This window comes from Hypanus sabinus, chromosome 30 (genome assembly GCF_030144855.1).
Source record: "Hypanus sabinus isolate sHypSab1 chromosome 30, sHypSab1.hap1, whole genome shotgun sequence".
NCBI classification, from domain to species: Eukaryota; Metazoa; Chordata; class Chondrichthyes; order Myliobatiformes; family Dasyatidae; genus Hypanus; species Hypanus sabinus.
In genome coordinates this window covers 36015808-36034282 of record NC_082735.1, presented here as the reverse complement: position 1 = coordinate 36034282, position 18475 = coordinate 36015808, and the positions used below count along the sequence as shown (strand labels likewise).

Here is an 18475-nt window from a genome sequence, read left to right as displayed (position 1 = left end):
ACCCAGTTATTCCATGTTCCCCTGATTTTTCTCACACTGATGGCTGCAGTATCCAGAATATCACTCTTCAGCTCCTGGAGATTCCTGAGCCATCTTTGAGAATTGGAAGCCAAGTCTGAGGTGACCCTTTGACTGATGTACATTCTTACAGCTGGAATGATTGGTTCTATAAGAAAAATAATCACTTTCTCACCAGTTGTCCACTGCTCTGTAGATTTGGAACAGCACCCCTCTAACAGAAGATTGTGGGTTCTCTAAGAACTTGTTCAGGTCATCACTTTGAGCTCAGTACTAACAGAACCTTACCCTATCAGCGGTGAATCATTTAACTGCAGCCGTGGCCCAGCATCAGTGAGAAGTTCTGCACATTGCTCTTGCCAAAACTTGCCTCTCAGCCAACATTACTGGACAGATCAGTTCTGAGCTCATTATGGACCTTGACTTATAAAAACTAGTTGTCTCATTTCTCCATTCTACACTTCAACAATACTTTATTAACTCTGTATTTTGAGGTGTTATTTAGCCATGAAAAAACACTTTCTTTCTTGCTTCCGCCTTCCAAACACCGAGATTGTGAAACATATGCTGAGCCTACGTGAAGAGGTGAATAGGAAACACTGTGGGACTGTTAGCACTTCAATGCCAGTAACTCAAATCCACCTCATGATGCAGTGAAGGAAATCCCCATCAACAGCGGTGAACAGAAAATCTGACAAGCTACACTTACTGGTTTAGTCGAGTGAGTTCAGAGGAAAGAGCTGCTTCCTGTTTATTCTCCAACCGATTAGAGGTCTCTTAACATGAAGCAAATGCACCGTCAGAACTTCTGACTTGTCACAGTCTTTGAACAATGACCATGACATGTACTGGGGTTTCCTGATCTCAAGAGTGCTATGTGGACAAATCTCACAAAGGTTTGCAACCTTTTGAGTATCCTGCATGGAACACCGCACAGTAAAGAGGCACAGCAATAAAGGTCATTCAGTTCATCTGCACAGGTTCTCATGAAGAGCGATTAGGCTACTTTTCAATTTATTTCCATTCACTTACTGAGTCATGCGTTCAAAATCTGAACCGGTAATTGAGGAAACCAGGTTTGCCTCCTGTCACCTCTGACTCTTTTGTCAATTAAGTCAAATGCATTCCCTCCAGTTATTTGCATCTTTGCAACTGAAAGCACCTTGTATTCTGTCTAGGTTAGGGGTTCTCAACCTTTTTTTTTATGCCAGTGACCCCACCATTAACCGAGGGGTCCGTGGACACCAAGTTGGGAACCTCTGGCTTAAGTAGCCTCCGCCCTGATGGTATGAGCATCAATTTTTCCTTCGGGTATTCCTTTCATGAATTATTTGTATGCAAGTCACTTATAAAACTGTGATTGCATCATTTTTCTCCTCAGGGTAAAGGAGCAATATCTCATATTCTGTCTTGGTAGCCTCCAACCAATGCCATAAATATTGATTTCTCTTTTCAGTAATTTTTTCTCTTTTCTTTTACCCGCCTCTTTCCCTCTGAATTCTTACCTCCTCTCCTCACCTGTATGTCACCTCCCCCCGGTGTCCCTCCTTCTATTTAGACCATAGACCTTAAAGCATAGGAGCAGAATTAGGCCATTTGGCCCATCAAGTCTGCTCCACCATTCAATCATGGCAGACCCTTTTTTTCTCCTGTCCCCGTAATCTCTGATTCTCCCATAGTCCACTGTCCTGTCCTGTCAGATTCCTCCTCTGGTCCTTCACCTTTCACCTTCTAGTTTGTCCTCCTTCCCCTCCTCCCACCTTTTATTCTGGCATCCTCCCTCTTCCTTTCCAGTCTTAATGAAGGGCTCAGCCCAAAATGTTGACTGTTCGTTCATCTCCTGACCTGACCTGTTGAGTTCTTCCAGCATTTTGTGTGTTTTGCTCAGAAAATACTTTGACTTTATTTACTGTGTTTAAATCCTTTCTGATTTTAAACCGTTCTAAATCCACTCTTGTGGCTTTCTGTAAAGAATAAACCCAAGCTTTTCCAGTCTATTTGTTCAATTGTAATTACAGGAACTATTCTTGTGAATTTCTTCAGTATCCTCGCCAAAGCCCTCATGTCCCTCAGAAAGCATTGTGCCCAGAATGATACAAAAGTTGTGGTTAAATAAATGTTTACACAGAAATGAACAAAAAATTACAAAAAATGCTGAAAATATGTCAAGAGCAGCAGCAAAGTGATTCAGCATTTTCTCTTTGATATTCAGAATTCCAGCAAATGGTTTTATTTTCATTTTGGAAGCAAATACAGTACTGTGTAAAAGTCTAAGGCACTGTACATATATATAACTAGGACATCTAAAACTTTTAGCACAGTACTGTAATATGTCAACATTGGAGCGACAAGCAAGTCTGTCAATCTGGTGAGAGAAAAGGATGTTGGCAAGGGTGGAGCACCACGGAAGGGGTGTGGGACAGGTGCCAGAGGTGGGGTGCCAGGGGCAGGGGGGTCGCATGGCTGTGGACACACCCAGCTCTGGGACACCAGGCAAGATCACTTGACTCCAAACAATTGGTTTATCGATAATTTCAGAAGGTCTCTCCAGTGCTTCCCAATCCATCCCCTCTCCCTTCCCCTTTTCCCAACCTTGATACCCCTCTCCCTGCTCCCTTCCCACTCTCAATCCACAACAGACCCATATCAGAATCAGGTTTATCATCATTCATATATGTCATGAAATTTGTTTTTTTTTAATGGCAGCAGTACAGTGCAATACACAAAATTACTACATTACTGTGCAAAAGCCTTAGGCACCCTAGCTATATATATATATATATGTGTGCCTAAGACTTTTGCACAGTACTGTAATTCATAATTTTTCTAAATAATAAACATACCACAACCTTCACTTTGAAATGTTTGAGCTTCAACATAACAAGACACATACAAACTGCTGAAGGACCTCAGCAGGCCAGGCAGCATCTATGGGAAAGAGTAAACAATTAATGTTTCGGATGGTGACCCTTCATCACAGAGTTGTTCACTCTTTTCCATAGATGCTGCCTGGCTTGCTGAGTTCCTCCAGCATTGTGTGCGTGTTGCTTTGGATTTCCAGCCTCTGCAGATTTTCTCGTGTTTGAGAGATCAACCAGTGTTTCGAGTTACAACGCTGTTACAAGTCATGACAGTAAACACAGAATGGAAGTCGGTAGCTCACTGTTAATAAACTGCCGGCCTGCTGAATGCCAATGCTGTCTAGAAAAAAGAAATGTTTGAAGCGCCGTGCAGTTTTCAGGCTGTGTAAAATGTTCATGTTCAGAGCAATGGCTAGTGTACGTAGCTGAATTAGAGAGAACGGTGACTGGAAAGTTGACACCACCTACACTGCACTCTTCCTCAGCAGCTGCATTTTCTACTCAAACATCTGACCCCGAGGCACAGTGGTTTCACAGAACTAAGGGTGAAAATATAAGACAGAAAGAATGTCATCTGCATTGTTACACCAGAAAATAATAGAACTATATTGTTTTCATATTTCAACTCTTCAGTGATTATCCATTGAAATACATATTGATCAAATCAAGAAGCAAGTTCCATGCCAGAGAAAGATCAGTTGGGAGTCGGTCCTGGGGTGAGGTTTGACAATTGGATAGGATCGGAGATCACATTAAAGGTTAGGGGTGTGGACCAGAATGACAGCGATAGTCAGATCCATCACCATTGTCTAATTCAGAGTGAGGAGATCTGGTCTAGTCCACAGACAACCTTCAGCATTTCTGAAAACCACTTGAGCTGAAAAATCGTAAAGCATGGAACAAATTGGCTATATTATGTGGTCTTCTCTATCAAACTCTGACCTTTGATGTGGTCCATAATTTGCTAACCCATTTTAATTCCTTGACAGCATGAAAGAGTTAAATGCAGTCTCATGCTATCAATGAAATAAAATGGGTTACCATTTTGTGGACCACATCAAAGGTCAGAGCTTGATAGAGAAGACCACATTATATAGCCAACATGTTCTAAGTTAAATGTTTTAGTATTTTATTTCTGAAGAAGCCGCTGTTATTGCTGCAAGGTTTTCTCAAGAGAGTCTTCATCATGACTGCACTGAGAATTATGCAGTAGCCACTAAATTTAAAACGGGTAAACAGTGAAAGGAAGTAGACACCCCCAATTTGACATACAAGAGGTGATTGATAAGTTCGTGGCCTAAGGTAGGAGGAGTCAATTTTAGAAAACCTGGCACATTTACTTTTCCTACATTTACACACTTAGTCCAGCGGTCGTGGAGCACATGGATCCCTTCTTTGAAGAAGTCAGCATCTTGGACCTCCAGAAGTGATCCACACCATGGGATGATTGATAAGTTTGTGGCCTAAGGTCGAAGGAAATGAGTTATTAACTTCAAACTTCCTGTATTTTCACTGAAAGAGTTGAACTGCACGTGCATATAACGCATCTCCTGCTGTGGACCACTTCTATAAGAAGGGATCCGTATGCTCCACGACTGCTGGACTAAGTGTGTACATATAGGAGGGGACTATGTTGAAAAATAAATGTGCTAGGTTTTCTAAAGCTGACTCATTCTACCTTAGGCCATGAACTTATCAATCACCCCTCATACTAAAATGGGAGAATCCTAATGTCTCTCCAGCTTCCCAGTGGAAATTACTTGTTTACTTACTGTCCATTACATCACTGGTGTTTAGGGCATTCTTCATAATGTCAATACATTCCTGTCAGTTTTCACTATTCTCAGTCATGCAAGTCCCTGATGAAGGCTCAGGAATACTGTCACACTCAGATGTAGAAGGATCCTTCATTATTGATTCCATACAATTTAGTTTCAGCAGACAGGGTTAGCCCTGAGCTGAACCTCTGAACCTGGAGGACCGGTGGACCATTCTTAGTCTGGCCTCTGCCCTTTGACTGCTTGGCATGGGTGAAACTACTAAGGCCCAAAATGGGCCTTAAGCCCTGACTCCAGCCAACATAGCTCTCCCAGTCATTCAGGTACACAAGCTTCCACACCCAATTACAAGGTTGTGGTCCTCTTCAAGGTCCCAGTGGAAATAAGTTTAAGTTTATAGTCATTCAACCATACATACGTATACAGTGAAATGAAACATTGTCCCTCTGGTGCCAAGGTGCAAAACACAGTACATACAGTCACACACAGCACCTATAGTTATGATCCAGGTCATGCAGTCACAGTGTAACATTGACACAAGTCCCTGTGCGCCATGGTCTGAAGGTTGACAGGTTGACGTAAGTTCAAGATGCATGTTTATGTAAGACAGTTACTGGTGCTATTATAATATTCACCGGGAACATTTATCGGAGGCGCCGCAAGCGCAGGGACCTGGGTATTATGGAGAATCCTGCCATTCTATCCAGCATTCACTTTGACTTTCTACCATCAGGCAGGAGGCTCTGACGCATAAAAACAAGAACGGTCAGGATGGGAAACAGCTTCTTCCCTCAGGCCTTTTGGCCTTCTGATCTCCCTGTCACATGAAGTGTCACCAGATAATTTGTACTGTGCCCTACAGTATTTAATTTAAGCACTTTGCTCTGCTTACCATTGTAGATTAGTTCTTGGTTTTCTAAGTTATTGTGTGTTACGTGTACTGCTGTGTTTTACACCCTGCTCCAGAGAAATGTTGTCTTGTTTTGCAGTATGCATATACATAGTTAAATGACAATAAACTTGACTTGATTTAATAGTCAGACACGGACAGACAGACATACTTTAGTGATCCCGAGGGAAATTGGGTTTCATTACAGTCGCACCAACCAAGAATAGTGAAGAAATATAGCAATATAAAACCATAAATAATTAAATAATAATAAGTAAATTTTGCCAAGTGGAAATAAGTCCAGGACCAACCTATTGGCTCAGGGTGTCTGATACTCCAAGGGAGGAGTTCTAAAGTTTGATGTAAAACTGACAGTAATATAAATACGTGAAACAGGAGCAATAAAAGACGAAAAGTGACCATTGCAGGATGAGAGAGTGTCTGTGAGTCGGGGAGTGGACATTCGAACAGGGTGTATCTATGTACTGGGTGGAATCAGACTGTTAAGAAGTCTCACAGCCTGGAGGAAGAAGTTGTCACCCAGCCTGATAGTTCTGGTTCTTATGCTGCAGTACCTTCTGTCCGACAGCAAGAAGGCAAGTAGGAAGGATGGGAGGGATCTTTGACAATGCTGGGGGCACTGCTTATACAGAACTTCTGATGTGCTGTATGTCCTGAATGGGAGGGAGGCAGACCTCGAGGGAGAGATAACTTCTCACTACCCCAAAAATGGAGACCAACGAAACAAAACAGAAATGGTGACACCTTCCCTTTGCCAAGTAGAAGTGAAATTAGTAATATTTTGGAATGACTCTCCTTCTGAATAGCTTGTGAGATAACTGACTGGCCATAAGTCAGGCCGCCTTCCACCTATTTGCCCAGAGTGTGGGTGGAGACAGGCATGATGAAAAACCTTTCCCTCCATTTCAGACAATGAGCACTTCATACTTCTCTTACTATGTGAAGGATTGCCAGGAATAAACTAGTTTTTAACACTTCATTTGCTATTGCCATTAAACAATGAGAAGGCACAAAATAGATTGAAAAGATTAAATAGATCCATGTTGCATATCAAACACTTCCTGACTACATATAGCATCAAAATGATGTAGAAAGAAATGTTTATGGCCCACACGTCTATGTCTGTAACAACACTGTGAACATTAAAACCCACAAAATAGTAAAATATTTATAGATGCTGGAAATCCAGTGTAGCACGTACAAAATGCTGGAGGAACTTAGCAGGTTAGGCAGCATCCATGGAGAAGAATAAAGATCCGATGTTTTGGCTGAGACCTTTCATCAGGTCCTGACAAAGGGTCTCAGCCTGACACGTTGACTCATTATTCCTCTCCATTGTGTCTCTGCGTTAACGTTTTTCCTATGTTATCAAACAAAATTTAGCTGCATGCCTCTTAAGACATTATTTGAACGTGTCATCAAATGTTTGACCTAAGAAGTGGATTTTGAGGAAGGTGTGATGGAAGAGGAAGGCTTGGGGAAGGGGCTGCCAAAGTCTAGGCTTTGCAGTTGAGGGAGCAGGCAACAAAGATGGGACAAGGGATCCCAGCTGGAGGAATGAGGCTTGTAATGGTGGAAGAGCATTCAGAGACACAATAGATGTCAATTGATCTGGGAAATAAAATGAAAATTTTGTGATGGAGTCACTAGCGTGTTGGAAGCCGTTGGCATCTACAGACACCGGGGCTGTGGTGAGAGGATTTGCTACCAGATAGTATATGGTGACTTCATGCATTACCAAAGGAACATTGGCAAAGTCATGATGAGAAGTACAGAAGAGATTTTCAAGAACAGATGGCTGGAGGTGGGGGTGGAGACAGACGCTGTTATAAAGGAGGAAGCTTGGACCTATCACATCTTCATTTATTTATTTATTGAGATACAGTGCAGAATACTCCTGTAGAAATAGTAGAGGCCAGTTCAGTTGTGTCATTTAAGGTAAAATTGGATAGGTATATGGACAGGAAAGGAGTGGAGGGTTATGGGCTGAGTGTGGGTAGGTGGGACTAGGTGAGATTAAGGGTTTGGCACGGACTAGGAGGGCCAAGATGGCCTGTTTCCGTGCTGTGATTGTTATATGGTTATATGGTTATAATAGGCCCTTGCGGTCCTTTCAAGCCGCGCCACCCAGCAGCGCATTGACTTCAATCACAGGACAACTTACAATAATAATAATAACTTTATTTATATAGCAACTCTCATACATTAAGATGCAGGCTGAAAGTGGTTTACATAAATTAAATGAATAGATTATTTAGAGCCTTAGAAACAATTATGAGGATTTCAAAATTGAGACTAAAGGACTCAGGCAGCCAAGGTAATGAGGATAAAACTGGTGAAGTGTGCTCAGATTTTCTTTTTTTATTATTAAAGTTCTTGCTGCTGCATTTTGACAAGCTGCAGCCGATTTATATCTTTCTTAGGTGGTCCTGAAAAGAGCGTATTATAGCAATCTAATAAGCTAGAAACAAAATCGAGTATCAATGTTCCTGCACTTTAAGATGTTGTGAGATGTCAAACTCTTGCAATGTTCTTTAAATGAAAGAACAATGAATAATCAACCTACTAACCAGTATGCCTTTGGACTGTGGGAGGAAACTGGAGCACCCGGAGAAAATACAAGGATTCCACGGGGAGGATGTACAGATTCCTTGCAGATCTAATGGGAACTGAACTCCTCTCGAGCTGCAAGTGCATCGTGCTAACTACTACACTACCATGGCATCCTCCTGAGTGGTTTCTTGAATAGTTAAACTTCTGTATTGTAGATATTAAGGGTTAGCTGCACTACAGCATTGATCTCTTGTACTTCATTCACATTTCATCACAATTTAAGCCATTTTAACATGAAGTTACATAGCTCTGCTTCTCCACTACACTACTGAGCTGCCTGCCTCACATCTCCTCTTGCCCAATCTGCAGAAAAGCCCAGATAAAAAATACTGCTTGTAAATTCCAGGCTTCATTTATGCTCAACTTGAGCAAAATTATACAGTGCTGTGCAAAAGTCTTAGATATATATATACATACATACATAGGTAAAGTACCTAAAATCTTTGCACAGTGCAGTATATTCATTATCACATAATTAATTACAGGGTATTTCACAAATATATTTATATATATTTCAAATTTCTATTGCCATTATATAAAAGAAAATACCTGCTGCACAGGAACAAAAGCTATGTGCGCAGGAGCATTTCAGTTACTACAGGGCCGCAAGCCCTCACAGCTTAGAGGGAAGAGTATTTCCAGCTGTTTATACAATGCTCTTTACAAACTTAATCTAAAACTTGATTCCAGCTTCAAATTTTAAATGCTTCCTGCCTGAAGATATTGTACCTATTTTTGGCTCTATTTATTTTTGCTGTCATATTCAAAGACCTACTTTGAATATTCACTGGAAAATGTTGGTTTATAAGGCTGTAGTTCCATCAGGGAGCACTCACATACCTGTGCAAAACACACGAAATGCTGGATGAACTCAGCAAGCCAGGCAGCATCTACAGAAAAGAGTCATAGTCAAAGGGCTGACACCCTTCAGCAGGAGGGTCCTGAGACTCTGAAATGCCACTCTGTCCTTAGTTGCATGGAACAGTAACCTAGAGACCCTCCCCACACCTCTTTGACAGCTGGAAGATTAGAGAATATTACAGGGAAATATATTGGGGGCTAGGAATGGGGGGAGGGTGCTCTGAGAGCTGACATAGAGATGATGGGCTAAATGTCCTCTATCTCTGTTTGAAGAAAATGCAAGTTTTTAAGTTGAAATATAAAGAACAGAACCAAATTTTAGAAGCAGGCCATGATGCACACACACACAATCTGTATGAATCATGTACCTCCGGCATGCAAACATGCCAAGTTAAAATGCATAGACTGCAGCCCATTTTATTCAAATTTACATTTAGTTTTACAAATTAAATTGCAATTGCAATGTGATGCTCAGGATATTGGACCAATTAGATACAGAAGCACTTTGTCAATTTTTGCCCCCCTCCCCCAACTCTCTTTACCCATTTACCATGCTCTTACTGCTTCTCTTCTCCTCTTCTGCCTATCACCTGCCTCAGGTGCTCGTACCCCTTCCATTTCCCACATGGTCCACTCTCATTTCCTTCAGCTCATTACCTTTTTCACCTATCACCTCCCAGCTTCTCACTTCATACCACTCCCCTGCCCACCTAGCTACTCTCCTTACCAGCCTAACACCTCTCCCCAGGTCCTCTCCTCCTCTTTTCCCTTGTGGTCCACTCTCCTGTCCTATCAGATTCCATCTTCTTCAGCTCATTACCTTTTCCGCCTATCACCTTCCAGCTTCTCACTTCATACCTCTCCCCTGAACACCTACCTACCTACCCCCTCCCCTTGCTTTACCTATCGCCTTCTAGCCTGTACTCTCTCTCTGCCCCCAACCTTCTTATTCTTGTTTCTTTACCCTTCCTTTCCAGTCTTGATGAAGAGTCTTGGCCCCGAACATCAAGCCCTTTATTCCTTCTCATTGGTGCTGCCTGGTCTGTGGAGTACCTCTAGCATTTTGTATGCGCCACTGCGGAAAGACCTACCTCGTTGTTGTTTGTGTATTTGAAGGTAAGGTTTCGGGGTATGGAAGCTCTGGCCCAAGGGATTTCTGTACATTTGGTCGGGTCCCTTGGTTGGTCATTTACAATATAGGTGCACTTCTCTTCCAAATCCACCTCTCTCCACTGGCTCATGTCCGACACCTCAGCTTTCATCTTCGTGCCCTCTCAGTGCCTCATGACAGGGCCAAACACAACATCGGAGACTCTGCAAGAGTCAAGCAAAGAGGGAAAAAAAAACAATTTCACTGAAAATGAAGAACATTTTGAAGTGCTTTCATTTTTTCAATTGCAGGGGTTCACAACCTAGGTTATGCTGTGAACCCTTACCATTAGCTGAGGGGTCCATGCACCCCAGTTTGGGAGCCACTGATTCAGGCTGAAGTAAACTCAAATACACCAAGTTCCCACACAGGATAATGAGACAAATGCCTTCTATGCTGTTAGTGGGGAATGGCAGGATGGAGATACATCCCTACCAAAGGAGGTGTAAGGCGTTCCTTCCCTCCGCTAGCCTGCAGACCATCTTTGGGCAAGGTGCAGCACCTGCTTTGCCTCCTGATCAGGGTCATGTGAAGCCAAGGGAGCAGGTGGTGGATGGTCGTATGAGCCGCTGATGCAGATCACAAGCCCTGGTTATGCCACCACTGACGCCAGGCAGACAATCTCGGAAGAGCATTGATAATGGCTGGGAGTCACCTGTCTTGCCGATACACTGCCAAGAAGAAGGCAATGACAAACCACTTCTGTAGAAAAATTTGCCAATTTCAATCATGGTCAAAGACTATCATTGCCCACGGAATGAGTCGGCACATAATAATGATGTTAGATGAAGGGTTAATACTGATCTAGTAAACCAGGCTGAACACTTCAAAACATTGCCAGGACATCTGATGAGCAGATGAGACTGCAGGTGATTTCTTGGTTGTGGACCTCATTTGAAATGTAACACCTCTGATGGTGGAGTACTGCATCAGCACTCTGCCTCAGCTCTGCTATGTCCTCAGATTTCTTGTATGGACAAGAGGGAATGCACCACCCTGACTCGCAGTTAACTCCTAATTATTATCATTGCTTGTGCAGGAACATACAATCAGTTGACAATTGTGCCCTTTCCATCCAAGGTTTCAGAGCAGGAGAGGAATGTACAAGACTTCAAGTCGTGACAGTAACGGTGTTGCCATCATTAATTTTTATTTTCATTTATTTATTGAGATACAGCACGGAGTAGGCCCTTCTGGGCCTTCAAGCCATGCCGCCCAGCAATATCCTAGTTTAATCCTAGCCTAAGCATTGTACAATTTGCGGTGATTAATTAACCTGCAAACCGATACATCTTTGGACTGTGAGAGGAAACTGGAGCACCCAGAGGAAACCCACGTGGTCACAGGGCAAATGTGCAACTCCTGACGGGCAGTGGTGGGAATTGAACCCGTGTCACTGGTATGGTAAAGCACTGTGCTAACCACCACGCTACCTCATGCACCATCCTCACCAGGATGGCAGTTCGGGATCTCCATTCAAATCCCAATGCATCTTTCCACAGTCTGGTGCATCTCCATTACTAAAAAATAAGACAGGACCATATGGGGTGTCCGGTATATGGGATTTGGAATATAAATTTAAATAAACAATTGAAAACCTCAGCACCAAGCCAACACTCAAGTAGCTTCATGGTAACCCCTCCTCCCATGCCACTATAAGTTATTTTTATTGAAATGTCTTCTCTAATGGAGTAAAATATCCCAAAGCACTTCACAGGAGCATTATGATGAGAAAATTTGATCCTGAAGCTCATTAGGAGAAATTGAAATAGACAGACTTGAAGAAGGGTCATGACCCGAAACGTTGACTATCTACTTATTTCCATAGTTGCCTGACCTGCTGAGTTCCTTCAGCATTTTTCGTGTGTTGCATTGGGATGGACAACCAAAGGCTTGGCCAAGGAGGCAGGTTTCAAGGAACTTGTAAAGCTCATAAGGATATATCGGGATAGACAACCAAAGGCTTAGCCAAAGAGGCAGGTTTCAACAAACATCTGTTAAAAAAGGAAAAGTAGCAGACAGTTGCCAACACCAACATTTTAGAAATGCAGGAATGCAGGGACCTCACCGGGTTAGAAACACAACAGATTTTGCCGAAACTGTCAATCCAGAGTAACACACACAAAATGGTGAAGGATGTCATTATGTCAGGCAGCATCTATGAAGAGGAATGAACATTTGATGTTTTGGGCCAAGACTCTTCGCCAAGGCAGGTTGTTAAGTCAATTACAAACAAGAGAAGATCTTCAGACGCTGGAAATCCAAGCAACACACACATAAAATGCTGGAGGAACTCAGTGGGCCAGACAGCATCTACAGAAAAGAGTATGGTTGGCGTTTCAGGCTGAGACCATTCCTCAGGACTCACCAGGCTTTGTCAGGCTTTTGTGTAGGCTGTTAGGTCATTGACTTCATCGTTGGGTTAGAGAAAGCTACAGAGGTTACAGAGGGAGATGGATGCAAGAAAGGGGCATTGATGGTACAAGATCCTATGTAGGGTCACCATTAGTGTTGGATAAAGGGGTTTTCATGAGCCAGAGAACCTGGGATGTTCTTCTGTTGTCTATATCCTGGATGGAGAATTACTCATAAGGAATATTCTGATGAAAGTATTTCATGGATAATTGTCTCCACAGAGGCAGCCTGCTCTGTACAGAAATTAGGGCAGTATCTCTCATGCAAATAATGTAAGATGAGATTTTCTGTAAGATGCTTTAGTGCTCTACCCACGAGGTAAATGCAATGACTGAGCTGGAATTAGCAAGGATTGGACACTTGATCCATCTTCAGCCTTCCATTAACTCCTTAAGCAATCTCTCAACTGAGATCAGTAATATTTTTTTAAATTTTTAAATGGATAATTGGAATCAAGGAGGAAAACAGTTTCACCAGAGCTTGCTGTTGGTTTACTAAGACTAACAGGTCAAATACCATTTAAGAACCTATTCCAATAATAACTTGCATTTAAAGAGCATCTGTAAAGTACTTCACAGCAGCAGTTACCAGAATACTTTTGATTCTAAAACAGAATTAGGCCATTAAGCCCATCAAGTCTGCTCTGCCATTCCATCATGGCTGATTTATTATCTTTCTCAATCCCATTCTCCTGCCTTCTCCACTTAAATTTTGACATGCTGATTAATCAAGAACCTGTTAACCTCCTTCTTAAATATACCCATTGAACTGGCCTGCACAGCTGTCTGTGGCAAAATGAATTCCACAGACTGGCTGAAGAAATTTTTCGTCTTCTCTGTTCTAAATGGGTGTCCCTCCGTTCTAAGACTGTGCCTTCCAGTCCTAAAACTCCCCCACTATAAGAAACACCTTCTCCACATCCACTCTTCTAGGCCTTTCATTATTTGATAGGTTTCAATGAGACCCTCTTTTAGCTACGTCTCAGAGGTGCTCACAACATCATACCTGCCAATCTCTGACTGTGCGACAAGATCATCTACCTTTCTCCATATACTGCATACATTCAAATATAACACATTCAGTCCAATGTATACACTGCATCTGCTTGTATACCAACTGCTCCATTCTCCACCCTATTGTTTCAATTCACTTTGCCCTGCCGAATTAGTTTAAACCCTCCCCCACAGCTCTAGCAAACCTCCCTGCAATGATATTGATTCTCCTAGGGTACAGGTGTTACCCATCCCTTTTGTACAGGTCATGCACCTTCCCCAGAAGAGATCCCAAAGATCCAGAAATATGAACCTCTGTCCCCTGCACCAATTTTTCAGCCACACTAATCTACAAAGTCATCCTATTCTTACCCTCACTGGCACGTGGCACAGGTAGCAATCCAGAGATTACTACCTTGGAGGTCCTGCTTTCTGCCTAATTTCCTAAATTCTCTCTTCAGGACCTCCTCCTTTTTCCCACCTAGGTTGTTGCTGCCAATATGTACCATAACTTCTGACTGTTCACCCTTCCTTTCCAGAATGCTGTGGACCTGATCTGAGACTTCCCTGGCCCTGGCATCTGGGAGGCAACATACCATCTGGGCAACCACAGAACCTGCTTCTTGCTCCTCGAAACATGAAATCCCCTATCATGACTGCATTCTTCCTCTCTCGCCCTCCCTTCTGAGTCAGAGACAGCACAGTAGGAGAGACCTGTCACTGTGGCTTCCCCCTGGCAGTTAATCCCCCGCAACAGTTTCAAAAGTGGTAGACTTATTATTGAGGGAACAGTCACAGCGTTACTCTGCACGGGCTGCCGATTCCCTTTCCCCCTCTTGACAGTCACCCAGGAACGTGCGTCCTGCAACTTAGGGGTAACTACCTCTCTGTAGTTCCTATCTGCCACTTTCCCATTCACCCAGATGAGCTGAAGGTCACCCAGACAGAATTCAACTTCTTTAACTTGGTATCTAAGGAGCTGCAACTGGGTGCAGATTCAGTGGTGAGTTATTTGACTACGAAAGGCATCATAGCCGAGACAGGTGTGACTTTAGGAAGATGAATCCTGGCTGCTAATTTACCTTTTAACAACACTTTTAAGAATCACCAGCCTACAGCATGTGAGATCCGCTTGCTTAGTTCTGAATAGAATTTGAACCTGGGCATCTTGCTGATGCCTCTCACTCAGCATCAACAGCTTCTTCGTGTTTGCCTGTTGAACTATCTAAGGTTCAAAGTAAATTTTAGTATCAAAGTATACATATGTTACCATACACAATCCTGAGATTCATTTTCCTGTGAACCTACTCAGTAACTCTATAGAATAGTAACTGTAACAGAATCAATGGAAGATCACCCAACTAGGGCGTTCAACCAGAGTGCAGAAGTCAAACAAACTGTGCAAAGACAAAATGAAAAATAATAATCATAAATAAGCAATAAGTATCGAGAATGAGATGAAGAGACATTGAAAGTTAAGTCCATTGGTTGTGGAAACATTTCAAGGATGAGGCAAGTGACGTTATCCCCCCTGGTTCAAGAGCCTGATGTTTGAGGAGTAGGAACTGTTCCTGAACCTGGTGGTGTGGGTCTTGAAGCTCCTGTACCTTCTAGTATCTTCTAGATACTGTAGAATTTTGTTTTTAAGACATAATACTCAATAACATCTTTATATTTCCGGATGATCCTAAACATTAGTCACTCATAGCAGATTAGCATATTATAGTTAAACATTAGGTTCTGCTCAGGGGTGAGCATTCATATCCATCAGGGAATTTGATATGAAATAGATTTTGGAGAATATTAACTCTCCTGTGCTTTGGATACCAGGCTAGGCTGTGCCCTTTTTCAGCTCTGACTAGTGATATCCCTGAAAGCTTCAAGTGAAGAACTGCAATCTTCAGTACCATGGCACTACATTCCACCATAGGTTGACCAACACGTCCTTTGTTAAGATCCTCTACCTTCCCACTCAGAAGGCAAACTGATACATTATCCTGTGGAGTGATTCTTTATTTGTCCATCTCCAATAACACAACTAAAAAGAAAGAGTCCTTACAACAAGGAATTCTATTGGGAAAATAATTATAGTAAATTTCTTCTCAGTTCATTGTTCCCTGACTATCAGAGCAGAACTGTTGGAGGTGCATTACCAAGCCCATTCTGTGCAGATGTGTGGGACTGTAAATACCCCATACGACAGACTGGGCAACAAGGACACTTGTTTCCGGTCTGAACAATTTTAGTTCTGTTGAAGTTTTCTTTCAGTTGCTGATTCACTTGTTGTAGCTTTGCTTTCTATCTCAGGACAGCAGGCTGGACTTTGATTAATGCCCTATCAAATACAGGTGTTTTATTTGGAAACAGTCAAATACATGAACAGGTAAGCTGGATACAGGGTAATTCCACTTACGGCAATGATGAAGAAATACAGGAGCAGCTTAAAGCAGGCTGCTGATTCATCATTGCTCATTCTACTTTTACATTTTGAAAAATAAATTTTTGAAATTCTTATAGCTATAAGTATTCAACCTAAGCAAATGGATTCCTTTTAAAGAAGGAGAATTGATATCTGGACATTAATCATGAGAAAGCTGACAGCAGCCTTTAAAAAAAGGATTCCTGATATATAGACCTGCAGTAGAAGGACCTTTAAAATCTCAGGTCCATTGAACAAAAGTTCCCATATGCTGATATCTTTTAAAGATAATCTAAATACAAGCGATTCTGCAGATGCTGGAAATCCAGAGCAACACACACAAAATGCTGGAGGAACTCAGCAGGTCAGGCAGCATCTAATGTAACAAAAATTCCCTTTAAAAAGTCCCTTAATCCCCTACACTCACTGCTGTACTTGGCTTTATTATTCAGAAACTCACTATCACAATTCACTTCAAACATGTGGTAAAAATATCTAAAATGTACTTTCACAAGTATTTAGCAATGACAAAGATACAGTTTGTCTCTAGGTTGAAAAGGCACAATGGTAAGTGAGATAGAGCACACTGCCTGGTTTGGTGATGCAGAGAGGTATCTTGAACAATTAATATCTTTTGAACTGAAATCAGATATCTAATAATTGTCTTATTGCTATTTGTGGGTCTTTGTGTGCAAACTATCTACCAATTTTCCTGCATGACAACAATAACTTCACTGCACAGAATACTTCATTGGCTGTAAACTACAAAAATATTCCATAATCACAAATGACATCCAAAGAAAATCAGATCTTTCTTTTAAGATGAAAAGAGCAAAATGAAAAACTACAAAGAGACCAAATTCCCCACCATTCTATCATAAAGTATTATGATCTTAGAACCAGATCTTGGCCAGTTAACGAGGTGTCTATATGGCTGCAGGAGAACATGGCACAGTACCCTGGGACTCAGGTCAAGAGCACCCATACGGTGAGACATCAGCCAGGGAAATATATTCAGTACTGTTTAGGAAAAATCTAAGATTTTGCTTGCAAATTTTTTGATGTTACTTCTTCAGGTTGTACATGACTGAAAACTGCAGAATTGATTTCAAAATTCCTAAACTGCACTTGCTTCAAGGTGTAACATCCCCACAAGGAAAAATGGGGACAAAACAATATCACCTTACTCTCATGATGCAAGTTTCATTCCAATTTACACCATTGCCTTTTGTGATTAATTAAAAAACAGGGGTGGATAAAAAACAGGATCAGCCATTTTTACAAAACTGGGTTCCCTTTCCAAAAGGTTTGTATTAATTTATGGTCTTAGTACAGCATCAAGAATGGCAGTTCACTGAGAATTAATTTCATTTCATCAAGCAACCTTGGTGCATGGCTTAAATAGTCTTAGAAAGGAAATACAAATTTCAAAAAAGTTCAAGGTAAATATTATAATCAGAGTACATACATGTCACCATATACAACTCTGAGATTCTTTTTCTGTGGGAATATTTAGCAAATCTATAGAACAGTAACTGTAAACAGGATCATGGACAACAAACTGTGCAAATGCAAATATAAGTAAACAGCAATAAATAACAAACATGAAATAACAAGATAAAGAGTCCTTAAAGTGAGACCATCAGTTCTGGGGACCCCAAAAGTAGAATGAGTGTAGCTATCCCTTTTTGTTCAAGAGCCTGATGGTTGAGGGATAGTAACTGTTCCTGAGCCTGGTGGCGCAAGTCCTGATGCTCTTGTACCTTCTACCTGATGGCAGCAGCGAAGAAAGAACGTGGTTTGGATGGTGAGGATCTTTGATGATGGATGCTGTTTTTCTATGGCAGGGTTTCATGTAGATGTGCTCAATAGCTGGGAAAACACAATATAAACTGACCCAAGTTTCCTCTCTCCCACCATTCTCTACTTCAGGGCTTGAAAATCTGGGGTGCACAGACCCTGCAGTGCATGATAGAGGTCCGCACATAAAAAAGTTGGGAGTCCATGCTCTATTTCTTTGGTTTGTCCAATGCATAACTTTCTGAATTTTTAGAACTACCCTAGAAAATTCTTCTTTTCTCTCATATGTCATTCTCTGGCTCTCAATCCTTTACCAAGAATCCAAAGCAAAACAGATTTGATCGGCATAATGCCTGTCCATCTCCTGTTATGGCTGTCTTATTCTACGTTGATCAAAAAATTTATACAGCAGCTTTAGAGAACATTGTCACAATGGCTTTCTTGCAGAATGAACATACTTACAGGTCAAGATTTGCCTCTACAGTGCCGGCATCAACCTCCCTTCCATACCCCTTTCCTTGCTGGTTATGATTAAACCCACATCCTTGCTCCGTGCTTGAACTCCACTCCAAAATCAGCCCCACAACGTGGGCCTCCAAAGCTTTAGACAGCAGAGAGTCACTCTCCTCAGCAACCCAATGGGCCAGAACTACCCAAT

The 18475-nt window shown here is 41.9% G+C and overlaps 1 protein-coding gene across 1 annotated transcript in view; it reads right to left on the bottom strand.

Annotated features, from left to right (window-relative positions):
* The window catches only part of LOC132383566 (PR domain zinc finger protein 1-like), a 75214-nt gene that overhangs the window by 50409 nt on the left and 6330 nt on the right, over positions 1 to 18475 (bottom strand). The window contains exon 2 of the mRNA XM_059954707.1: positions 10133 to 10355. Coding sequence (XP_059810690.1) covers positions 10133 to 10303 — 171 coding nt within the window. The 5' untranslated portion in view covers positions 10304 to 10355. The remainder of the gene's footprint in view (positions 1 to 10132; positions 10356 to 18475) is intronic.